Source organism: Ahaetulla prasina, chromosome 2, assembly GCF_028640845.1.
Source record: "Ahaetulla prasina isolate Xishuangbanna chromosome 2, ASM2864084v1, whole genome shotgun sequence".
In the NCBI taxonomy this organism is placed as follows: Eukaryota; Metazoa; Chordata; class Lepidosauria; order Squamata; family Colubridae; genus Ahaetulla; species Ahaetulla prasina.
Window position 1 is genome coordinate 46,946,693 of NC_080540.1, and position 27,002 is coordinate 46,973,694.

The window sequence follows — 27,002 nt, forward strand, 5'->3', positions numbered from 1 at the left end:
ATAACCACCAGATAGAGATTTTAGTATCTCTTCACTAAAGTCATTTGGATTTTTGCAGTGTTGCCCTAGAAGCACTATTATAAAGACATTTGAGCATATGCTCATACTTAATAATAGATGGTTATTGGAAGGCAGTTTATATATTATTACAAGATTATCCATGGATATACTATGTTGTTTTTTAGTTTCTCATAATTCTGGTGCTTACCAAGAAAATTTTCCTGTAGAATTATTTTACCAGACAATAGAAGTTTAGATAAATAAACAATGTAGATACTGCAGGGATACCCATCCTTCCATTGTTAAACCCTGAAGCCTGAGGTTTGCCATACCGGGGTGGGACGGAGCATTGGTGATGGGGGATATAGGAGATGCTGTAGCAGCATGCCAAGAAACGCTGAGGACCAGCTGGTCAGCGGAGGACAAGCCTTGTATCAGCAGTGCAGCAGGGAGGCAGGGCGATGTGAGGCAAGCAGCCTGCCAGGGTTCAGTGCTCCAGCTACCAGTCAATGATCAGCCGTTCCAGCCTGATGATCAGCTGTTCCTGGTCACTGAATGGCCAGATGGTGTCCTACTGGGCAGGCTAATACACAGCTGACAACAGGGCAAGGCCAGTGCCAGTGGAAGGGCATGGCTCGCCTTAATAAAATGTGCTGGGAGACGGATGCTCTCTACGCTGACTTTGCATCTTTGTATTTTGCTGTTTTGCTGCTAGAACTCATTGTGTGCCAGAGTCTGGCTAAATAAAGCCAGTTAGCCTCCAAGGGAGTGGCGTCTTAATACTGATTTAGGTCCGGAGCTCGGACCCTTGAGATAAGGGTCCGGAGCTCGGACCCTTGAGATAAGTTTAGATAAGTAAACAATGTAGATACTGTAGAGATACCTATCCTTCCATTGGAGTTCAAGGCAATATATAGTGGCTTCCTGTCATTTTATTTGATAGCAACAACTTTGTCAGTTCAGTTCAGTTCAGTTCAGTTCTGAAGTTGCCCAGTGAACAATGAATAAGGTGTCTGCCTACAAAGATAGATTTTATCCAGGATAATCTGTCCCCAACCTAGTCTTTCAGATCTACAGCATCCACTGCTATAATTGAGTTCATTCATCATACTGCTATCTGTCGAGAGACGACTTCCGGTATCCGGTGGCAACGGACGTCTGGAAGGCTTCTCCTGCCTCCAGTGTCCGAATCCGGCCGCCGCCGAGGCCCTTAGGGGCCAGGTGTTCCGAAAAGGACACCTGCCGCACGGACGGCTCGCCAGGGGTCTCCCAGCCGATATACAGGACTGGGGGGACCGATGCTGGCGCGTCCTAGGCTCGGCGGGGTTCGGAGGCCACAGGCCGCGGCCATTATTTTGGTCGTCGCCTGGGCCGCTGTGCTCGGTGACACCGGGGCTTTGGATTTATAATTGCAGCAGCCTGGTGGTGAACAGGGAACGGAGAAGAATTGAGGAATGAAGAAGGGAAGGGGATATCGGCAAATGTGAGTGGAGTACTCCGGAGTGCGGGGGGGTTTTTTCTCCCCTGCGACTGGAAGGAGTACGAATCACTTTGGAGAGAGGAGAACTTAAAATAACAAGATTACCGGTTTTGTGGAGCTCTGGAGAAGAGGTGATGGAGAAATTTAGGAGGGAGGGTTTGAGGCCCCCCCTCCCTCTGGGGAACAATGGTGGCGTCCAGCTTCCGCCTTCACTATGAGAATCTTGATGACATCACTTCCCTTCGGCTTCCTGGTTGACTAACTGTACTCTGGACTCGTTGCTCCTGTGAGTGCCCCTGGTGGATCCGGAGGAAATTATAAGGATACTGTGCTTGCCTGAGGATTTAAAATTTTTTTTTAAATGGCAAAGGTCAGAGACCAACTGCTGGAGAAATGGAGAGAATTCTGGAAAAGTTATCTAATATGGACAAGAAACTGGATGAAATAAGAGCAGAAATTGTGACTATCCAAAAGGATTTAAAGGATACTCAACAAGTCTCAGCAGAAAATAAGCAGAAAGTGGAAGGTCTGGAGGGTGAGATGCGGGCAGTGCAGAAAAGAGGGGAGACGACAAGCAATGCTGTGCTTGGACTACAGATGGATAAAATGTCTTATTTTCTTAGGTTTCAAAATTTGGAAGAAGTGGACCAAGAAGACTTGAGAGATGTTGTGACTAAACTGTTGGGAGAATTTCTTGGGAGAGGTGTTGATTTTATGAATTGGGATGTGGATCGAGTTTATAGAGTTAATTCACAATATGCACGCACGCATGCAGTTCCTAGAGAGGTTCATGTCAAATTTGTGAAAAGAGAGACGAGAGATGAAATTCTTAGAAAACATAGGAGTGGGGCACTGACTTATAGGGGCAGGGAGATAGCCATTCTGAGGCAGATTCCCAGACAGGTACGTGAAATGAGAAAGAAATATTATTTTTTATCAAGCAAATTGTACCAGAAGGAGTGGGCTTCAGATGGCTGATGCCAGAGGGATTGATGATTTTCCGGGAGGGCATTACGAAAAAATTAGTACAATTGCAGGCTGCGGCCTACGTGGAGGAACACAAAGCCCTCCTGGATTTAGATGACCCAGGAATTGAAGAAGGGAGGTTATAGACCATGGGGCGGAGGCGGCTGCCGCTGTTGCGGCCCTGGAGTTGGGTCAGGCTGAACCCAGAGTTCTGAGATCCAAAACTAGGAAGTGACAAAGATATTTGGTATTGTGTTGGTTTTCCTTATTCTCTTTCGTATGATATTATGATTATTCTTGACCCTTCCTTATTGTGTAAGATTGAAACTTAGCTACTTCGTATCACCTGCTTGCCATATGGCTGTTGTATGTGTTTAAAATTTTGAGTAAAATTCTTATCATGTATAAGAAAAATGAAAATTTACCATACCTGATATGTATTTGCATAAATTTTTTTTGACCAATAAAAACTTTTTATAATAAAAAAAAAAAAATCATACTGCTATCTGTCCTCTTTTTCTTGTTCTTTCCATCTTTCCTAGCAATATGAATTTCTGAAATGATCTAGGTATTCACATAATGTGCTCAAAATATGCTGATTTAAGCCAGATCATTTGTGCCTCTGGTGGAAAATCAGAATTAATTTGTTTTCTTGGTTATTCGTAATGTTTTCAAGAGTCTTCTCCAGGATCAAAGTGTCCCTAGCCTTAATCCCATTTCAACCACTACAGTAACCTCACTCTCCTGTAAAATGATTGCTACTTATCTAATCAAACTTTTGGATCAATGGAGATATTTTTTACTAGCTGCTTTTGTTCCAGGGCAAATTCCTGTTAAAGTCCAGCTGGTTTTCTCTATAATAAAAAGTCAAGGTATAAGCATAAAGGGTTTTCAGGTTTCATTTGTGCAATCATTTTACCTTTGTGTATTTCAGTGCAACAACTCCCAACAATAACAACACAGCCAGCGGATCAGGTTGCTTTCCCTTTTGATGATGAATTTTCAATCAAGTGTGAAGCTAAAGGAAACCCCCAACCAATGTAAGTGTTACTGAATTTGGGACACTCTTGCACATTTGTTTCTCTTTTAGTGCTTTTTTAACCTTTATTTTTCACTGTTTTCTTTCAAAAAATGTTTATCTCTCTCCCTCTTGTAATTATTTATTTATATTTATATCCAGCTTTTATTTTTATAATTAAAGCAGCGAACATACCTAATACTCCTTCCTCTTCTAAGATATACCTCCACAACAAAACCCCTGTGAGATAACTTTGACTGAGAGAGAGAGAGAGAGAGAGAGTGACTGGCCCAAAGTCATCCAGCAAGTTTTCCTGTCTAAAATGGAAATAGAACTCATGGTATCCCAGTCTCTAGCCTGGTGCCTTAACCTTTAGACCAATAACCTGTATTATTGAATGGCCAATGGTACCAGTCACAAATAAAATATAAAATCAGCCTGAAAGGATTTGCTCAGTGTCTTAATTTCATTATCTGTGCTTAACAGCATCCACATTAACCTCAGGATTGAAGTGTGTAACAGCATGACATCCTCATGTAGAATTCGAGTTGCTACTAACCACTTCTAACCACTTAAATTGGAAATGATCAGATAATACAAACAATTTTCAATTTTTATCATAGAACATTTTTTCCCAAATAGACCTCAAAGTGCAGAAGCAATATAAATTTGGGAAAGGAAAAACATTGAGAATCCCACTGTGCCCCATTCAGACCATTCATTATGTTCCCCATTCATTTAGGAAACTTTTATCAAAACAAGAAGGAACTTGACCTGTCATGAAATGCAAGTCATTACAGGGTGAGGTCATGAAATACAGGTCACTTATTTTATTTATTTATTGGAATTTGTCAAACAGAAATGAGAACAAGAATAAGAGAATAAAAATGCAATGACAGGATTGAGAGGCATATTAGTGCACTTATGCACGCCCCCTCTACTAACCACTTAAGTATGAAGTAAGGTCCACGGAAGTCCATTTGTGACTGAAACTGTGAAAAATTGTAGCTGAGACAAGTGAATCAGGTAGCGCATTCCAGACTTTGACAATTCTATTACAGAAATTATATTTTTACAGTCAAGTTTAGAACGATTTACATTGAGTTTAAAGCGATTGTTCACATGCGTATTATTGCGATTAAAGAAGAAAAAATTATTTACAGGTAAAACATTACTATGTATAATTTTGTATGCAATACCTAGGTCTGACCGCAAGCGGCAGAGTGCTAAGTTATCCAAACTGAGAATTTTGAGCCTAGTAGCATAAGGAATTTTATTGTATACAGAAAAGTGCAAGACTTTTCTTGTGAAGTACTTCTGAACCCGCTCAACTGTACTGATGTCAGATATATGGTGGGGATTCCAAACGGTTGAAAAATACTCTAAAACTGGTGTAGCATAAGTTTTATAAGCTCTAATTAGCAATAGAATGTTTCAAGAAAAAAAGCTTCGCAAAATTAAGAAAAGCCTCTTAATGCTTTTTTTTTTTAGCAACATTGTTACAGTGAGCTGAGCATAAATCATTACAGGGGAAGAGACTGTTTGAAAAACAGAGAACTTAATTAGGCAAGAATGAGAATACCTTGATTCTTTGTTCCTTTAGCCTGCCATGGGTATAGCTTCAAAGTACATTCTATTTGAAAAAGAACTGATGGATAGTGCAAGACATGATTTACATTATTCAGCTGGCAAATTACGTGAAATATGCAACATCTAGGAGATGTATGTCTTTTGCATGACTTTGCTTGCATATCCAATCCCTATATAAATATAAACATGTTTATTTTGATATGTACATTTCATTAAAACCATGAAAGGATTATATATTTTGAATGTATTACATTTTCTAGGCTACTGAATGCAGACTCTTTGGCTATCCAGATCTGATTTAAAGAGGCCTCAAATTGGCAAGATTTAAGATCAAAACTTTTCATAGGCAGCACTTTTCCAACTAAAGATTTCAATTAGAGTAATACAAAGTTATGCAAACTAAACTCAGGGAAAGGAAGGAAAACTAAAAGAGGAAGAAGGAACAAATAACAAAGAGAAAAAAGGATGAATTAGATTTAAAAAAAAGAAATATATAGAAAAGTTACTGCCAATCTTTGTCACAAGTATAAGCAAGTTTGATAGTTCTTCAGTCCCTATAAGGTACAAAGAAGGTATACCCACTATGCAAAGAGATATCTCTTTTTCCCATAACCCATTCCTTATCTATAAACTAGTTCATAAAGCATTAACTTTTCAATCCTGCTGTCAGCAAAAAGTCTGCAAAGGGTTGTCTGAACTTTGTAAAAACATATTTTAATCCTGATCAGATTAATCTTCTTACATATATTCTTTCTACCTTTGAAAACCATAACTTTAATTCATTTAAACATTGTATTAGGATTTGATCTCTTTTCAGTCTGTCTTATCATATAGGCTTCCTTGAGGCTTTTAAAGAGCCTTTTTTGTAAATTCAGTAAAACAGGTAGTCCTCAACATATAACTGTACTTGAACCTGCCCATTACAGTTGTATGTCATAAGGGCAGTGGTGGGATTCAAATAATTTAACAACCAGTTCTCTCCCCTAATGATTTCTTTTAATCACCAGTTCACCAAACTGCTCAGAAAGTTAACAACCGGTTCTCCCGAAGTGGTGCGAATTGGCTGAATCCCACCACTGCATAAGGGTCATAAAATGGCCAGTCTGATATTTGGCACTTTTGTAAAGTGGTCACAGCAGTTGTAAGCAAATGCCATGGTCATTAAGCAAATCAATGGTTTACTATGGACAAAGTTTTGTTGAAAACCAGAGGCCAAAATCCCTGGTTTTCAATGGTTTTACAAAGCCATTGTAAAACATGGACAAATGACTCTTGGATGCTGCAAGCAGCCATAAATGCAGCTATATTGTCCAATAGCACCCAACCATCAGAATTTTGAATCTGGGTTGTAAGTCCCCTTTTTTCAGATCAGTCGTAACTTCAAACACTTGCTACGTAATCAGTTGTAAGTTGAGAATTACCTATATCCCTTTAGTTTTTAAAATTTCAGCCAGAATGTTTTGAAACATTCAGTAAAAAGTTCTTATCCATGTTATGCTGTTGGCCTGAAAATTGGATTTCTAATTTTAAATGCCTTCTCTATCTTACAATTATTATTTTTTTAAAAAATCTAATATTTCTGATTCTACTATCTCTGTATTGAACAAGGTTTGCTTCACATACAACATTCTTTCAGGGATTAGGGGGTACATTGATTGGTCTGTCACCCTCAATCATGCTCTTTTTCAACATAATGTATTTGTCAGGCCTGGAAACCATATTAGACTTTAGGGTTCCAGACGCTGCCACATTTTTCCCCTGAGGGGAAGAAGGGGGGTTGAGGGGTATGGTAACATTCTTCAAGCGGTCAAGGTCGGATGGTGTTCACATCTGCAGGAAGAGTGGCAAGAAGATATTCGAATGAACTGGGAGAACGTGGGACCATGTGACCATCAAGAGGGTCAGGGGCGTGGGACTCTTGGGGTTTGTATAACTGGGAAAAGAATCCCGAAATTCAGTTTTGGAATTTCACTCATCGTGTGCCAGTTTCCTCATGCTAGTAAAGATCTCTTAAAGACAATGGCTTCTGAGTTTTTTTAATGCAGAAGAGGTTTTTCTGGAACCCTGACAGTATTGTTTGCAAAGTGAGGACAATTTTTGAACATTATTGGGGTGTGTTTTTTTTTCAAAGATAAAGATTTGCAAGCTTTTATATAGAATTTCCATGATTCCCAGATAATTTGGATAAGATAGAAGAAGAGGGAAGAGGAAGAGGTCGTTGTACAAATATATGAATAAAATTTCAAAAGAAAATAGAAGACCTGAGATAGATTAGGCAAAAACTGACTCAAAAACTGTAAGAGGGACCTTGGAGTATTAATTGACTATCATTTAAATATGAGCCAGCAGTATGTGGCAGCAGTAAAAAAAAATATCTAATGGCTGTATAAACAAGAGGCATAGAATAAAAACCATGTCAAGTATTGTGCTATTTTACAAAGCCTTAGTAAGACTACAACTGGAATACTGCATCCAGTATTGGATAGTTTTGGTTACCACATTACAAAAAAAATATTGAGACAGAGAAGAGCAACTAAGATTATTAAAGGCCTGGAGACCAAAACATATGAAGAACAGTTGCAGGATTTGGGTAGGGCCAGTTTAGAAAAAAAAAAGGAGTAGGGCTGACATGATAACAGTATTCCAGTATTTGAGGGGCTGCCACAAAGGAGAGCAGTCATCAACTTATTTTCCAAAGCAGAAGCCAAGACAAGAAACTTTCTAACAGTGAGAATAATTAACCAGTGGAACAGCTTTCCTTAAGAAGTTGTGGGTGCTTTATCACTGGAAGTTTTTAAGACAAGAGTGGACAGCCACTTTTCTCAAATGATATAGGGTCTCCTGCTTGAGGAGGGGTTGGACTAGAAGACCTCCAAAGTCCCTTTCAACTCTATTCTGATACCTGGATTTGTACATATATATATTTCACATGGTCATCCAAGGGCACTGAGGGAAAGTTTATCAAGGGTACTAGCTAATTCTTAATTTGCAATGTTTGTACTACATGGTCTCTAGATAAGCATTAGATCTGATCTTCTACATTCTTCTGTATTCTTATGATTTTTTCTGAATGTTGTATTATATGTAATATGTGCTTCTCAACATATACACTGAAGAACTACTGAGATATTTATCCTTTAACTTGAGGTTTTGAGTGGCCCAGTATAGAATGCAATATTATATTTCAGTTGATTTTATCAAAATGTATTATATGAAATATATCTAATATGTAGTCATTCTAATTTATTCTTGCATAGATGAGAAAAGGCAAGACAAAAATGATTAAGTTCTCTGGTATTTAATATATACAATACATTACATTATAAATCATTATAACCGTTTCAAAATTATTTAATGCTGTTTAATGTCATTTTAGCTTTAACTGGACAAAAGACGGGAAACCATTTAGTCTGTTGGGTGACTCACGGATAACTACATTTAATAATTCAGGAACATTTGTAGTTAAAAATCGTGGGAACATAGCCTTTTTCCAAGGAAAGTACCGCTGCTATGCATCCAATGAGTTGGGAACTTCTATGTCAGAGGAAATTGAGCTAATAGTTCCAGGTGAGTATTTGTGATGATAATTATTGCTATTTCAATGTACCTTCTCTAAACAGCTAAATTTTAAGATGCTGAACATCTTGTTTATCACTTTGGTAGTTCATTGCCTTAATTGTACCTGACTTGATGTGGGCTTTATAAGAACCACTCAAGAGATAGAAAGGCCTTGAACAATACAGACAATACAGTTTTGGAGAATTGTGACAAGCATTCCCTGTGTTCTAGTTGAGTCTAAGTATTCCTTCTGGATTCTTCCTTTTCATCCACTTTCTCAATGATACATTTAGGACTACATCAAATGGCAATAAATGTAGTGAGACTTCTTTGAAGAATAAAAATAAAGATTTGGAAATGTTAATTATGAATTCTTTTTCTTTGAGCAAATCTATTCAGCATTTTAATTGGAAACATTAGAATTTAATTTAAAGGTAAACCTTAAATGTAAGAAGATTGTAATGCACATTAGTAAAATCTCCTTCAAACCCAGCTTGACTCCTGATGATTTTATGGCCATACTAGCTGATGACCCGGTGTTGTCTGGGTATTTATAGACATTGAAGCATTTGTCTGACAGGGAGCCATTGAGAGGGGCCTTTCTTCCTCCTACTCCCATGCCCATCATCCCTGGCCTCTCCATTCCCCCTCCCATGCACTCCTCTTTCCTGCCCTGTCTACAATCCTGGCACTTTGCCCCAAATCCATCAGGTGCTTCCCCATTGGTCCACTGGAGGGTGAATTTCACAGCTGGCTTTCCAGAGGAAGCTGCAAAGGAACTGACATCACAAACGATTGTTTCTCTAGGATGCCACACTCACTTTCCTTAACAGCCCAGGCTCTCCCTTCCCCCTTCCATGACATCACAAACAATTGCCACTCTAGGACACTGCACTCATTCTCCTGAATGGCCCAGGCATTCCAGAGTTATGCTGGAACACACACACACACCAGGGGTGTCTTAGCCCCCCAGTATTTGTTTTCAGAGGGTAAGTCATCTGTGTACCAAGTTTGGTTGAAATTTCTTGAGGCACTCCAGAGTTATTCTGAAACATACATACATACATACAGCCTTTTATAGTATGTATGTATGTATGTATGTATGTATGTATGTATGTATGATAGAAGATTCCCTTAACATTTGTAGCAGCAATTGAGAAGCTTTTGCCATAGCCTTATTTCAGATTTTTTTCAATTTCACAATCTAAAGTTCCAAGTATGTCTTGGTGGTTTCCCATCCAAACAGTAACCAGGATTGATTATGATTAGTTTATAAACTCAGGTGCTGCCACCAGCTAAAACTGGTGGTCTATAGTAGCAGGCTTAATTCCCTGTGCCATGCATTATAGACCCATTGCAGCTTTCACCCAATCAAATGTAGCACCATATAGAGCTCATTGCAGTATTCTGTTTGAACCAAGAAATAAGTTATTATGAGTAATAACGTCCTCCCATTCCAGAAAAAAGAGCAATTGGCGCCTTAGAAAAATATGTGTGAAAGTTGTCTTCACTATGACCTGGATGATGAATTAAATGATTTGCAATTTTTGGCTTGGGACCATGATTTCAATGCTTTTATTTTATTGCAACATAGCAATAAGCCAGTAATGTCACTTGGAGGAGGCAAAATATTACAAACAATCAAGGCATGAATGGTGGTTATGTAAAAGAGTGTAAGCCACTGAGAATGTAGAAGAATGTAGGTAACGGAGGTATCCTGGAGACCTTAAGGGATGGGCAATAGGCCAAAGTGAATTGCAGGCAAGCTTAGCAAGACTGTCTAATTCTGTGCTGATTAGGTGTTACAGAGATGGAGCAAAATGTCTTTGCTGGAACTTAACAGCTGTCAAGGTTATTGCAGCCCAGATCTAGTAGACTCAGTGCTGTGATAACCAGCTGTGCTGCTCCTATATCCTGAAAAGATTGACCTAAAACCCCACCACTGCTGTTTTTTCCTCTAAAAGCAAGTGCTGCATGCAAGCCCAGGACATCATAACAGGTCTTCATCCTCGAACAAAGCCACTAACTCATTAACTGAAAGATTTGCCCTGTGGCCAAAGAGTACTACTTATCTCCCCTGGGCAGAATGTTCAGCTCTTGAAGGATTTTTTGTAGTGCTCTGTTGAATGTTAAAAGAAATAAAAGTACTAAGCCCTGCTTTTTGTCACAAAGGTGCTTTTCAAGAAGGCAACTGGACTTTCTTGTTTTTCTTTTCTTTGAAGACATTTTGCTTCTCATCCAAGAAGTTTCTTCAGCTCTAACAGGATAGTGGGGAGTAGAATGATTTATTCTTTGCAGACAGCTGGTCATTTGCATTCTTTTAGAGGGTTATTGAAACACTTGGAGGTTTATCTGTCTCCTGATCTGGGTCACCTGAGTAGTGCTCCTGGTTCCTGTAGTCTGCAATTTTTCTCTGAAAATCCATTCCTATCCCACATCATTCAAAGGGTGTTCATCCCAAATTGTATAGCAAAAGTCTGTAGAGTTTCTCAATCATCCAAGTCCTGGTTGTCACAAAAGTGCTTTTTCAAGAGCCAACTGGGCTTTCTTGTTTTTTCTTTGAAGACATTTTGCTTCGCATCCAAGAAGCTACTTCAGCTCTGACAGGAAGGAACCTGTGACTACAAAAACCATTAGCACTACTCAAGTGACCCTAAGGACACCAATAAACCTCCAAGTGCTTCAACAACCCTCTAAAAGGATTCAAATGACCAGCTGTCTGCAAGGAATATAAATCCTTCCATTCCCCACTATCCTGTCAGAGCTGAAGAAACTTCTTGGATGAGAAGCAAAACGTCTTGAAAAAAAACCCAAGAAAGTCCAGTTGCTTCCTGAAAAAGCATCTTTGGGACAACCTTGAGTGGCTCAGACTGAGTGGCTCAGACAACCTTGAGTGGCTTAGCATCCTTGAGTGGCTCAGACTGCTAAGACAGTCTGTTATTAACAGCAGCTGCTTGCAATTACTGCAGGTTCAAGCCCCACCAGGCCCAAGGTTGACTCAGCCTTCCATCCTTTATAAGGGTAGGTAAAATGAGGACCCATATTGTTGGGGGCAATAAGTTGACTTTGTATATAATATACAAATGGATGAAGACTATTGCTTGACATAGTGTAAGCCGCCCTGAGTCTTTGGAGAAGGGTGGGATATAAATGCAAAAACAAACAAACAAACAAAAAAAAACATCCATGATCTGGATGTCTGAGAATGTCTACAGGCCCTGTTGTTTGGTTTTACTTTCACAGACCAATCCCAATTTGGGATTAGGATAAACTTCAATCTTAAACAAACCTTCAAATCTACTAGACCTTAATTTACGATCACAATTGAGCCCAACATTTATATTGTTAAGTAAGACAGTTATTAAGTGAGATTTCCCCAATTTATGAACTTTCTTGCCACAGTTATTAAGTGAATCATCGCACTTGTGAAGCTAGAAACATGGTTGTTAAGTGAATTTGGCTTCCCCATTGACTTTGCTTGTCAGAAGGTCACAAAAGGGGATCACATGACCATCCCAAATATGAGCTAGTTGCCAAGTATCTGAATTTTGTTCACACGATTGACCACGGGGATGCTGTAATGGTCGTAAGTGTGAAAAACAGCACTTTTTTCAGTGCTGTTGCAACTTTGAATGGTTGTAATTCAAGGACTATCTGGACTTCAAAAAATGAGACTGAAAATTTTCTCACACTTGACCAAACAGAAGAAAAAGCTGTTGGAAGGCAGAAATGCTACCGTGTGCTTTAGGCAGGATGGCAAGGTAACAGCTTCAGAATCTTAATTATATAATTAGGTGCTTTCTTAGAGTTAAGTTGGCTTTCAACATGTCACACAAGGAATTCTGTATGAATCTGATAGAAACATAATTGTCAAAAACTCATTTTGGAATGTGAATGTGAGGTTAGATTCAGTCCTATGCTTATAGCCTTCCAAAAACCCTTGAAGACATGGCTATGACAACTAGCTTGGAGCCCCAGTGGCATATTGGAGGTGTCTAATGGACTAGAGCAGGGGCCTCCAACCTTGGTCCCTTTAAGACTTGTGGACTTCAACTCCCAGAGTCCCTCAGCCAGCAAAGCAAAGCTGGCTGAGGAACTCTGGGAGTTGAAGTCCACAAGTCTTAAAGGGACCAAGGTTGGAGACCCCTGGATTAGAGAATACCCCACTTCCTCTCTGTGCATGCTTTGATTCCTCCTTCTCCATCCTAACTGGTTTTATTTTAATTTATTTTTTTAAAGTAAGATCTTTATTATTTTTAATGTTTTATTCTGTATTTTATTCAATCTGTAAACCACCTAGAGTCACAAGATGGTTGGCACACAACTTTGATCAAACAAACAAACAAACAAACAAACAAACAAACAAACAAACAAACAAACTCCAAAGTACTTTAGCTTTAGAGTTAAACCACATATTCCAAACATCAAAGAATAATGACATCTTTTTGATTTTTCCTTTGCCACACATAAGTACCATATATACTCGAGTATAAGCCGATCCGAATATAAGCCGAGGCACCTAATTTTACCACAAAAACTGGGAAAAACTATTGACTCGAGTATAAGCCGAGGGTGGGAAATGAGGCAGCTACTGGTCAGTGTAAAAAATAAAGATAGAGCCAAGTAAAATAACATGAATATTTATTTGAACGAAAAACAATAAAAGTGCAAAAGGGGGAAGGAGGATTCCCAGCTTTAGAAAATTTAGAACTCATACCTTTGGTATGACCTGAGCATAGCTCATAAAATTACCTGCTACAATGTACTTCCTATCAATGACTACTTCAGCTTCAACCACAACAATACACGAGAACACAATAGATTCAAACTTAAAAGTGAACCTCTCCAATCTAGATTGCAGAAAATGTGACTTCAGTAACAGAGTTGTTAATGCCTGGAATGTGCTACCTGACTCTGGTCTCTTCCCAAAATCCCCAAAGCCTTAACCAAAGACTATCTAGTATTGACCTCACCCCATTCCTAAGAGGTCTGTAAGGCGTGCATAAGACCACCAGCGTGCCTACCGTCCCTGTCCTAATGTTCCCTTTAGTTGTATTCCTTTTATGTATTCAATTCATGCTTATATTTATATAATTATTTAATATGTATTTGACAAAATAAAATGAATGAATGAATGAATAGAATAGAATAGAATAGAATTTTATTGGCTAAGTGTGATTGGACACACAAGGAATGAATGAATGAATGAATGAGTGAGTGAGTTACTTCAACAACATTGTCTCACAGAAATTGACAATACAACTGCAAGCATGAAAATGAGTCCTCCTTTAGCTTCCAAGGGACCAGGGTGCCTCTGAAGGTCAGTGCTCTAAGCACTAAGAACCCAGCACAAATCTAAGCCTGTATGCACACCAATAGTGAAAATACCCTGCACAGTGTCTCTTGGCAGAGAAGGTTAATTTTCATAGACGTTGGGGTGGCTCTTTTTTTTTTTGGCAGGGCAATAAGGATCTCTAATATCATTAAACCCAAGTGTGAGGAAAAGACAGCAGCTAAAATGTTAAGGCCAGTTGTGTGACCTTCTCCAATACAGTTGGCCTGGCTGTTTGCCAAAACTTAAAACACCCTCCATCCCCCTCCTGCTAAAGCTTCTTTCTTAAAACAATTGTGGTCTTTGCCTTTCATGTCGCTCAACCTTTCACCTGCCAGGTTCCTAGCCCTTCACCCTTGACCCACTGCTGTGTTTGCTTAGCATTGTGCCAATCGACTTTAGAAGTCTGTGTGTGTGTGTGTGTGTGTGAGAGAGAGAGAGAGAGAGAGAGGAGGGAGGAGGGAGTGCAAAAGGGGAAGGAGGATTCCCAGCTCTAAACAAAGGAAATCCCGGAATGCCAGCCTTGAAGGCGGTGCTCGCGTTCCTCCTCCCTTGCTCAAAAGCCCCAATAACCTTCACCAGCAAGGCAGACCCCCACGGGAAGGAAGGGACGGGCTGACTCACGAGCATCTGGCTGAAGAGCAGCTGCTCCAGGTCGCCCAACACGGTGAAGCACGGAGGAGAAGAAAGAATGAAAGAAGGGAGGCGGCCCTCCTTTCTCTCTCTCTCTCTCTTCCAGCGCCGGAAGAGAAGGGACTAGGGCGCGCACACACACGCCCAGCTTCTGAAGCACGGAGGAGAAGAAAGAATGAAAGAAGGGAGGCGGCCTCCTTTCTCTCTCTCTCTTCCAGCAGGAAAAGCTCTTTCGCTTTGGGGAGAGGAGGGAGGGAGGAGGAGGTTGGCTTATTCAACCCTTCGGCTAGCCATCCAGCCCTTCCCAGGAGAAGGCGAGGAGTTTTGGGCGGCGACCTTTTTGCTAAGCGGCAGCTGCTGCCCCAACACCACCAGTTGGGGCGGGGCAGGTGAGCTGCAGTAACTCCCGCCAGGCTATGCATTGGCGTGGGAAGCCCTGGCGGTGCAGTCCTTCTCGGCTGAGGAGGAGGTTTCCCCCCTCTTCTCTCTTTCGCCTGAACATCTGCCCAAAGGCCAGAAGAAAGGTCATTCCATCGGAGTAATGGGCGAAGGCTCCTTCCTCTCCCGCCTTACCCATGCTGTGCGAGCCCGGCTGGGCTGCAACCCCGCCGCCGCTCCTTCCTCAGCCTCCCGGGCTCGCGCTCTAGCAGCCGCCAAGCTCAGGCGGACTCGGCAGCTCCCCATCAGCACTCGCCGCGCGATTCGGGCAGGAGGTCGGGCTCGCTCCGTGGCGGTGGCGGCGGCGGCGGCGGCGGCGGCGGCGGCGCCACCGCCACAGAGCGAGCCCGACTCCTCCTGCCCGAATCGCGCCGTGCAGTGCTGATGGGGAGCTGCCGAGTCCGGCCTGAGCTTGGCGGCTGCTAGAGCGCGAGGCCCGGAGGCTGAGGAAGGAGCGGCGGCGGCGGGGTTGCAGCCCAGCCGGGCTCGCACAGCATGGGTAAGGCGGAGAGGAAGGAGCCGCTCCATTACTCGATGGAATGACCTTTCTTCTGGCCTTTGGGTGGCTCTCGCGGCGGCAGCGCGCGGTGAAACCCTCCCTCCCTCAGCCCTCTCACTGCACCACCAGGGCTTCCCCGCCAATGCACAGTCCGCCAAGTTTGCGCCGTCCGCCCACCAGACACGGGAATGGGGGCGGCCTGGGGCGACAAATCCCGAGACCTCGGCGGGCCCGCTCCCCGTCCCTCCCATGGGAGTCCGTTCGGTACCCCCTCCTGTGCGGGGTTCCCGAAGACGTAGACTCGAGTATAAGCTGAGGGGACGTTTTTCAGCACAAAAAACGTGCTGAAAAACTCGGCTTATACTCGAGTATATACGGTATATGGAGTTTCATTTCTCTCTTCCTCCTCTATCTTTGTTTTTTTCCCTTTTTCTTTTAATCCAATCTAAGTATTGGTAGTAAATTTAAGCCTTCCCACAAACAAAGACAATATTCTTGCTCTGTTATAAATAAAATCCAGAAGCCAATCATGCATTACATCTTTAACGTATTGAATAGTTTAGCCCTAAGTTACATGGAATGTGGCTGAATTTATGCATACATATATTATCAGGGCTGTGCAAAATTTATTTGCTGACTTTCTCCATGCTTCTTTTTTCCAGGAATGAGCTAGCAGGCATATTAATATACAACCAATTTAAAGAGTACTCAGGAGAATAGTATTATCAGTGTCAGACAGTGATTTGATTTGGGTAGACAGTGTTTAATACTGAATCCCTTCTTTTTCTCTGGAGGTTTGTTTTAATGCTCCGCAAACTTTTACATAAAATTATATAACTGATCCTTTAAAACATTTTTCAACAAATCTTAATAGATGTTTTTAAAAACAAGAGCAAAAACTTTCTGGTGGTTAGAAAATCTAGAAATCTTAGAGATGAAGAGAAAATGTACATAATTTCCTCTCTTAATTACCATTATTTTATTATTACTATTATTGTTGTTATATATTGTAGATGTATATACTCTTTTGCAAGAGTTCAAGGTAATGTATATAACATTCCCTCGTTCAAATTGTCCATACCACAGCTAAGTTGGTCTTTTTCTATTTCGGCTGAAATGCTATTCAAATCCCAGGTAACAAAAAAAACCCACTAAAACATTAACTTAAAATCACGATAAACATATAAACATAATAGTCCCTAATATTCCCTCACCCAAACAAATCGACCTTGCTCATCAGTCAGCATTAATTGTGGTTTATATAGAACAACTCCACTTTTTCTGTTTTTTCCCCAAATTTTTTAATCAATCAAGTATTTTATATTTTATTTCAAATATATATTTCTTGTAGGCAAATTATATTTTTTTATTTTGTTCAAATAATATTTTTTTCTCGAGGAGAATTTTCTTCAGTTATATTCCACATCAAACATTTGTAATCCATAATCGGGCCCAACATTTAGAGAGAGAGAGAAAGGTATCTCTAGTGCCTAGTTCAGTGTAATACCTTTTAGTTTCCTACATTGGAGTTTTTGTTAGTCTCAACCAACATTTCCATTTGAATCTCTCCTCTTCAGTATTTTGTATAAATTCCCTTGCCTTCTGGACAGCTCAATCAAAATCTCTGCTATTTAAAAATGTAAATCACACCTTCCAATTTTTCCAATTGAAATGGATTTTTTCCCTGCTTTAATTTCTCACTTAAAAAATAATATTCTTTTGTCTTATAGGATTTTTTTTAAGATCAATTATATATGTATTATCATTCTTCAATAAGGCTGTTGCAAAACTTGTTCACTTATCTTCTTCCTGACATAATGTACCAAAACATTCCTTCTGATGAGGATTCATGGTCAACTAGGCATCTCTGAAAGAGTGGAAACACCACTGAAATGAAGTTGGAAAGTCAGACAATGAATTCAGGCTGTTCACTCTCTACAAAAAATAAACGAGATTGCCGATTTGCACACTGGATAGCTGCCCCCCTTCGGTAGACTACAAGACCTGAAGTTTTTGTGATTGGTTTGTTTATTGGGTAACTGAAAGTTCAGGAATTACAATCTCACAGCCACAATGCAACTGACATGGACATATGATTCAAACGAGCATCATTCTTAAACATTTTCAGATATAATTTAATTTATAGCTAAAGAGATTTTTTGAGTAATAGGAAAAGAAAATTCCACATAATAAATCAACATTCTTTCTGAATTATGAAGGGGGGGAAAAGTTTAATTTTTTAAGATGTAAGAACTTTTGGTCAAAAGGTTATCAACAAATGGCCATAAGAAAGTTTAATATGGATAAAAGGGATAATAATTTTGAAACATCATTTCTTGGTGAAAGTGCTTTTGAGCAAACTTTTTAAATATAGACAACATAACCTGTTTTTTGTGTACAATTAAAGAGAGGAAGAAATTGGTAAAGTTCACAAAACAAAAGATAAAGGTAATATGAACTAGACTGTGATGTTGACTGTAGCTATAGAGATGCTGACTATGATATTTGGCTATAACTATGGGGTGTCTTTTGAGACAAAAGTATTAAGAGCAGAGGAAGGCAAAATAGCAAGCCTAAAGGATACCATGATATCATAAAGATAATTAAAGCAGCTACTTCAAGATGCACCCACTGCTCTAGAAAAACTGCTTTCTTAAGCTTCTTTATACATAAATAAATGAAAAGACATGTATTTGTCTATATAAATGTATATAAATGGCTTTTTGTCAAAGGTAAAGGATTCTCCTTCACTCATAGTACTTCATGGCCAAATACATATGGCATTTTGAACAACTATACATAAGTGGTATGATATTGACTTATTCCTGATTTCTTCCCTTGTATAGTCGTAGCCCCAGTATTGCTTGGTGGTCTTCTCATTCAATAATGATCATATACTTAGCTGTTCAAGATCAGCTTAGATGTGAAAGAACAAAAAATAACCAATTTATTTTATTTAAACAAGGAAAATAAAGTAAAACAAAATTCTTAACATTTTTAAGGGGATATACTGTATATATGACAGAGAAAAGAAGTGATGAGAGAAAGAGTGAGATATTAGATTGTATTTAAAAAAATAGTGTTGTATGTGTTAGTTCATATCTCACCACCCTTCATATCCAAATACATGGACTTTTGATTATCACAGAGAAACCTTAGCATCTTTGAAAGGTCCATCTTTTCCTCTACTACCTCCTCTTTGGCTGAGTTAGTACATAAGCAATGCTATTCTGCATGGCCAAATTTGATAAGTGGAGTTGTAGAGGACCTTAAAATAAATCAATTCCTTTTATGTACAAAGACAATCAAAGCATAGCTTGATAAATATGACATCATGATAATAGCATGGTTCTTGGCAGGCATCTCTCCACAATTTTGAAGGAAGATACTAGGCACTTGGCAACTCACCATCCGTATAAAAAGTGAACAGAGAAAGAAATTGCACCAAGTCATGCTTTTCAACATCAATTATGCCAAGGAAACCATTGAGTGGTTTACACTTTGCTCAGTGACAGTGGGATTTCAAAGTCAAACAAGGATCCTGCTGAAGGAGAAAATAAAAGTGCTGTTTACACATTCCAGTTATTCCAACAACACAATGAAAATGCAAATGTATAAAAAAGACTATTACACAAATTTTAAGTCTGAATAGCCCTACAATATTATAGGGATGAAAATAGGGAAGCTGAAATAAATAAGAGTTTATGCACTTTCAACTGAGTGAACATTCAAAATTATTTTACATAAATACAGAGAGAAGTATTGGATTATATAATTATATTCTAGTACATAATGGAAGACTGTTAGGAAGCTGAAGGCACTCACTACTAAGCTGTGTAATTGAGACATCTTGTAATTTTTAATTTGCAATCTATTCCTGTAGCCAAAAGGAGGAGAAATTGTTTGGAGTTTGGTGCTGATCATGACATTTGAAGTATACAGAAATGGCAACTGGGTGCAAAATGTGACAGCCATATAATAAGTCCAGCTTGTAATAATGAGAGATCTGCATTGGTTGTCAATGGCTTCCCACAGTTTAAAATGATGGTCTTTAAATCTATGATACACTTAGAACTCTATTTTCCCCATTAGTCTTAGACCGCATTCTTTCAATTCAACGTTATGATATGGCGCCTACAATTGTGAGCCAAGGGCTAAATGCGCCACTTCTCCTTCTTCTTTCTTCCCAGTCCAAATGTTCTTGAGATCTTTCTCCATACTAAACATTGTTCATTTTGGAAAGGGATCAATAAGAATCAGTCAAGCTATTTTGATGACCCCAAAGGCAGGTAGTTAAAGACACACACACACACACAGAGAGAGAGAGAGAGAGAGAGAGAGAGAGTATTTTGTGTGTCTATGTATGTACTGTATGTATATATGGTTGAGGGAGAATTCTTTCAAGCTATGGAACTCAACAGATATAAAGAAAGGAGATTTTTTTGGGGGTATTTTTTTAATAGAAGAGAAGTATTCACATCACAACCTTCATAAATTTATTACTAGGTTTGTTTGGTTTCAACATTCTTCTTTTTTTAAAAAAAAATCACTCAACTTTTTGGTAATATGACACTTCAGTTTTAGGCTGTGTTTGTGGGCCAAACCTTCCTGATTAACTTTCCCCATCCAGTTCCTTCCCATTCCTGATCCCTTATTGTCCAACTATATTTGGACAATAAATTATGTATCTTCAACAGCCAGCTGGTTGGTGAGTCACTGCATTCCATTCCATTCCCAGCACTTTGACCTTGAGATGGTGTCTTTGGATGGCAAGATGAGTAGTTAGCCTTCCTGCCTCCCAACCAGCTCTCTCTCCCCATAGTTCATGGAAAACTTGCAGGTAGTGAATACGAAGCTCAAGCATATGGTGGAAGTTGTGGTTGGGAGATTTGCAGCAAAGATGTAAAACAAATTAATTGGAGTCTTCATACATAGAGTCTTTTCTTTTTCCTTTTCTTTCCATAAATGTTTATGTACAGTGATCCTTAATGACAGGCATAACACTCTGGAACTTTTTTTTTAATTAAAACAAGGTCATGCGACTCATCCTTGGTGTACTATTATGTGTTTTAATGTTGCTATTAACCCTTTATCTACACTTAGAAGGCTGTGTTGAAAATACAGGGAATTATAGAATGTCAATAAAGGCTTACTCTGGAAAAAAAATGATTATTTTGATAAACCTTTGGACTGTAAAAATTATACTGTATTTCTACTTATTTATTTACAAGTCATATTTACACATTAACTAGTTGGGTTTCAATACCAATACAATTTTAAAGTACAAAAAACAGCAGACTGAAACAGAATTTAAAAGATTTAAATATTTAGGAAAGGAAAACATATGATGTTAGGGGAAAGCATTCATGAGGATATTTTAGAATTAAGATAATTCTGTTTATCTGCTATAGCAACTTTGGGAAATTTAGAAGAGCAACTCTGAAGATAATCTCAGGATGGTAATTGCATGAGAATGATAGCTCAGGCTGTAAGAAGCCTGTTATTAGAACACAGCAGCCTGCAATTACTGCAGGTTCAAGCCCGGCCCAAGGTTGACTCAGCCTTCCATCCTTTATAAGGTAGGTAAAATGAGGACCCAGATTGTTGGGGGGGCAATAAGTTGACTTTGTAAAAATATACAAATAGAATGAGACTATTGCCTTATACACTGTAAGCCGCCCTGAGTCTTCGGAGAAGGGCGGGATATAAATGTAAACAAACAAACAAACAAAAAAGAATAAGGATTTGTGAGATTAATTATTTTCAGATAATTGTTTTCAAGATAAATGTAATTAATGTACTTTAAAGCTTAACCAGATTTTGAAGTGGAGATAGATTAGATGTTAGTGATATAAATAAATAATTTAATAAAATTAAATTCCATGTAGGTGCTAAAGGATCCCATCAGGTCTCTTAGTCCAACTCCTTTTATTTGTGAAGTAAAACAATTGAGTGAAATTCAATGGTGAAAAAAGTAAGGTTTACTACATTTAGGCAAGAAAAACAAAATGCACATGTACAGTATATGTGGTACCTTGCTCAATAGTAGTAACTGTGAGAGGGATCTTGGAGTCCTAGTCAACAACCATTTAAATATGAGCCAGCAGTGTGCAGCAGTTGCCAGAAAAGCCAACAGAGTCCTAGGCTGCATAAACAGAGGGATAGAATCAAGATCACGTGAAGTGTTAATACCACATTATAATGCCTTGGTAAGGCTACACTTGGAATACTGCATTCAGTTTTGATTATCACAATGTAAAAATGATGTCAAGACTCTAGACAGAGTGCAGAGAAGATGATTAGGGGACTGGAGGCTAAAACATATGAAGAATGGTTGCAGGAACTGGGTATGTCTAGTTTAATGAAAAGGACTGGGGAGACACGATAGCAGTGGTCCAATATCTCAGGGGCTGCCACAGAGAAGAGGCAGTCAAGCTATTCTCCAAAGCACCTGAGGGTAGAACAAGAAGCAATAGGTGGAAATTAATCAAGGAGAGAAGCAACCTAGAACTAAGGAGAAATTTCCTGACAGAACAATTGATCAGTGGAACAATTGCCTGCAGAAGTTGTGAATGCTCCAGCACTGGAAGTTTTTAAGAAGAGGTTGGATAATCATTTGTCTGAAGTAGTGTAAGGTTTCCTGCCTAAGCAGGGGGTTGGACTAGAAGACCTCCAAGGTCCCTTCCAACTCTGTTATTCTATTCTAAAACAAAATCTACCATTTATATAGTGGGAAGGCAGAATGTAAACATGATGAATAAATATATATATATACATCACTTTTAGGGTCTCTGCTATGCCTGAAATTGCCACTGGATAGAGAACATATGTCAAAATAGTTTTCCTTCAATAATTCCTTTAAGTCCCTGAATAAAAGGGACAAAAACAAAGCAGGGCAGGTAACAATTTATAAAGAGAATGCCACAAATAGGAAAAGATTAACAAGTGCTATTTAGCTTCTTCTTGTGGTGCTTCTATTACAATAGGTATTCCTAAATTTCCTAAGGAGAAGATTGATCCCATTGATGTAGAACATGGTGATGCAATGGTTTTGCACTGCAATCCTCCCAAAGGCATCCCACCACTGCATATTTATTGGATGAATATTGGTAAGTGTCCGTCCTTTCTTCCTGACATCATTACAAATGGAATCTCTCTGCAAAAGTGTTTCTATAATTTGAATTTAATTAAAATTGCATGCGGTTGATAAATGGCATTTTCCGTGGTTAACAGAATGCAGCAATAAACTGAAAATTACAGATAATGAATTAGAAAATGTTAATGCTAAACTTAAAAGGCAGCTGCAAAGATTAATGCTGTTCATTAAAACACTTACTAATCTTACATCGTAGAAAAGGAAAATATAATGAATTGTATTTGGATTTCATTCCGTGAGTCACATTTCTGAATGTATCCAGTCCTGTCTCAAAGCAAATAAGGTTCTTGGTTTGAGTGTTGATTTTCTCTGAAATTCCTAAGTGGACTTTTTCTAGCTCTTTTGCACTTTAATTTTCAAATGGATTCATTTCCTCCCTTCTCCCTGGGAAATCTGACAAATAATAATAATAAAAAACCTAGCTTGTGAACATGAAAAAGATTTACTACAAATACTAAAACATTGTGGTAACAAGAATTGTGGTAAAAGTCAGAAAAGCCTTGATACAGAACCCTTTGACATAGGAATAAGAGTAGTGTGAAACATGCTCATCATAGTTGAACGTCCTAAAACCCTTATCTTTTGAGCGGCCCATCCAGGCCCTTCAAACAGGTGTAGCTATTTCAGTTAAATGGGTTTTGGGCGAGGAAGCAGGAGGAATCAGCATAAGGGGTTATTTGATGGAGCAGAAGAATCAGCATGTATAGGTTAGCACACAGCAGAGGGATGAAGTCACCAAAGAAACTATGATAAGACAGGAGGAGCCAGGCCAGACCCCTACTGAATTCAGTAGGGTGACATTTCTTTCATCCCTTAGCAAAGTTTGTGCTAAGAACTAGCAGCATGCAATCTACGTACAGTCCAAGTTTCTCTCTTCTCAAAGTTTTTTTTTCAACTTCCTTATTTTCAAACTGAAACATAGAATTAAATTATGGAATTAAGTATATGGCTCCATTTAGCACATTGGGCTGGTTTATACATGGGATTAAATCATATAATGAGTTCGTCTACACAAATGTAGAGAGAAAAAAAGAAAGGATAGACATTGTACTTTTGTGTTATGTGCCATCCAAGACTATTCTAAGTGACAGGATAAGTGGCTTCTTGACAGCCATGACATGTAGAGTACAGGCCTGACTTGAATAATTCTTTAACAAATGCACAATGAAAACGGTGCATTGTTTTGCAAAAAATAATAATAATAATAATTGCATTCTGTCACAGAAAAATGTATGCAATATCAAACTTGCAGTACATATGCAGTATATATTTCATGGTTGGGAAGAGGGTATCCAGGCAGTTTGTTCTACTTGTGATTCGCTTATCCCCCTACATATCATAGTGGAAAACTAGCAAATATGCTTTATTTGTATTCAAGTCACATGAATTATTAATACCTAAGAGCTATTTCCTTACCTGGGATCAAGGGTCAGATACTGAATCATTACCATTTTTTTTCCCTTTTCAGACTTGCAACATATCCCACAAGATGAAAGGGTCTCCATGGGCCTTAATGGGGATCTTTACTTTGCAAATGTGGATGAAAATGACAGCCGTAGTGATTACTGCTGCTTTGCTGCATTTCCAAAATTAAGAACTATTGTACAGAAAATGCCGATGACATTGACCGTTACACGTTGTAAGTCTGGGAAACTGGTTTCCTTCTTTCCTTCTTCATTTCTTCCTCTATCTTCCATCTGCCCTAATGTCTGCTTCCAGCCTTTGGTTCCTTTGGTAATTCTTACATGTGACATGGGTTGTTTTTTTTATCATCATTTTTGCTGAAGAAATATATGCAAATGTATTCAATTCCACACTGCTGTCTTAGTGATGACAGCTAGGCCCAGCTCATAAAACTGCTGCAGCTGCTAGCTCGGCAAAAGATTTCTCTTGTTTTGTTCTGAACCTCAAAACTATAAAAATCTAACCCTGATTGGGATGGAAATCAAATTCTTTTCAGAGCCACCAAATGATAATTTCCCTTTAGTATAAATGGAAACTGAGAGTAATGTGTGCTTTCCTGTTGAACTAGCATGGGGTATATTTATTGGAGGCACTTGTCAGCAATATATTTTATTTTCTCTTGAATGCAAAAAAAAAATCCCACCAAAATGAGAAGACAGAATGATTTGCAGGGATGTAGCTACTGAGTACCACTAGCAAATCTGAGGGACTGAAAGGATTTTTTGGCCTCATAGCTCGCTTAATGTCAGGGCTGCCTCTGTTCATTTCCTAGGAAAGAAAATCCTTGACTCCATAGATTTAGAGAAAAGTACTTTTACTAGGAACAAACCGATAGCAGACAGTTTCAAGTAAGCTATGAGGCCAAAAAAATGCAAATACAGCTTCAAAACCAGCCCAACCCCCTTATAGTTAGGCAAGCGCATACCAGAGCCAATGGACTTGGCCTTGGAGATAACAGCAGTTGCAAAGCTGCAATGTAAGTTCTCCCTATTCCCTCCCTCCCCCTATCCTATGGCAGCAAGCAACAGGCTGTTTGACAGGGAATTCATTTGCACCTTCCTTCTTTTTCCTTCTTGATTGTAACATATACATTGATTGGTCTCCTCCTCCTTATGTAATTATTATAGGACAAATATCCACCTAAGTTCCTTTCTGTCATTTGATTAATCACCTTGGAAGAATTGTTAAAGTAGTATCAAATTTCGGTGACCACTTCAATCTCCCCTGCTTTTTTCCTCCAATATGGAATTAGTTTGTTATTACCTTCTGGAATTATTTTTTTTCATTGTTTTTTTTTCTTAATTTCCTAGTCTAGTCCATAACTCTGGGATTTCCTGATGATATATCTATCATCTGAGCAGTAACCAAGTTTTTCTGCTTATCTTCTATGAGTTCAGTGAAGTTTAGCTAGGAGCTACTACCTGTGACTGAAAAACTGTCAGAATATGCTTTATGTTGCTGAAAAAGACTTTGATTATGTCTGGTGTCTTGCCAAATTGGACTCTGTAGTAACATAAGATTGCCTTGGGTGGCAATTTTAATATTACTACTATGATACCAGCTAGTTTTTTAGGTGGTTCATGACATCTGACCTATACAATCCACAAATGTTGTTAAGATACTGCCTCACTACATCCTTCAACATCTTATTTATCGCTAAAGCCACATATGAACTTTGCTCACAACCAAGCAAATGTTATATAAATGGTGTATAACCATATTTGAACAATATGATGGGGTAAGATTTTTTGACATGAAACAACTACTAACTAAACAGAAGCTTAAACTTATTATTTCTGGGTGGTGGTTTTTTTTGTTTTTTGTTTTTTTGCATTTACAATTCTTCTTATCCACACATGTTTAGATTTAGCCCAGCTCAACTAGATGGGATTTTCATCTTAATAATCATCTATAGGATTATACAAAATGTTGACATATACATAAAATATTGAAAAGACTAAGCCACTGTGTGAAAATAAATAGGTTCTCCACTTATCTCAAAAAAGATAGGATGAAATTATTTCCCTAGTAATTATTTTTTAATGCAGAATAAAATCCATTTTTCCCACAGGACAATTCACCTAAGTCAGAAATAATCTTTTTCATTTTATTATAATTCAGGATAAATTTTACATCACTTTATCATTGTCAGCCTTGTTTCTTCTACCCATTACAATTGGAAAAAATCTAAAAAATAAGGAGACATAGTTTGTTTAACACATATGTGTGTCACTGCAATATAAAAAGTATTGAGTGATTCACATAGGTCAAAAACCTATACTAAACAATCCACTTAGAAAAACAATAGCATATAGCAATAGCACTTAGATTTATATCACACTTCATAGTGCTTTACAGCCCTCTCTAATCAGTTTACAGTCAGCATGTTGCCCCCACCCCCAACAATCTGGATCTTCATTTTACCAACCTTGGAAGGATGGAAGGCTGAGTCAATTTGGAGCCGGTGAGAATTGAACCGCTGACAGCCAGTAAAATTAGCCTGCAATACTGCATTCTAACCACTGCACCACTACGGCTCTTCAAAGCAAAACAATTCTATGTTATTAGAAAGAAAATAAACTATGGCAGCATGAAACCAAAGCACAGTAAAAGCATCATCACCAATAGCAAAACAAATTTAACATTAGCATCTCCCCAATTAACTGGAGCTTCAATTTTTGCTGTCCCACTACTGATTCCTACCTTGTCATAGGCAAACTACCAACTAATAGTATCATTATTCCCTTCTATAACATGCAAAGCATGTTATAGAAGGGAATTGGGGAATTCCCTTGGCATTGTTTTCCTTCCCTCCCTTCAAACAACAGTAGGTCCTGAAGAAACATCTACTACTTTGTCTCCTTAAAA

At 38.7% G+C, this 27,002-nt stretch overlaps 1 protein-coding gene across 7 annotated transcripts in view; it reads left to right on the forward strand.

Annotated features, from left to right (window-relative positions):
• The window catches only part of CHL1 (cell adhesion molecule L1 like), a 244,699-nt gene that overhangs the window by 142,966 nt on the left and 74,731 nt on the right, over positions 1-27,002 (forward strand). For all 7 annotated transcript variants that reach the window (XM_058166233.1, XM_058166232.1, XM_058166235.1 and 4 more), the window contains 4 exons: positions 3,381-3,486; positions 8,431-8,621; positions 22,501-22,623; positions 24,139-24,309. In XM_058166233.1, the coding sequence (XP_058022216.1) occupies positions 3,381-3,486; positions 8,431-8,621; positions 22,501-22,623; positions 24,139-24,309 (591 nt within the window). The remainder of the gene's footprint in view (positions 1-3,380; positions 3,487-8,430; positions 8,622-22,500; positions 22,624-24,138; positions 24,310-27,002) is intronic.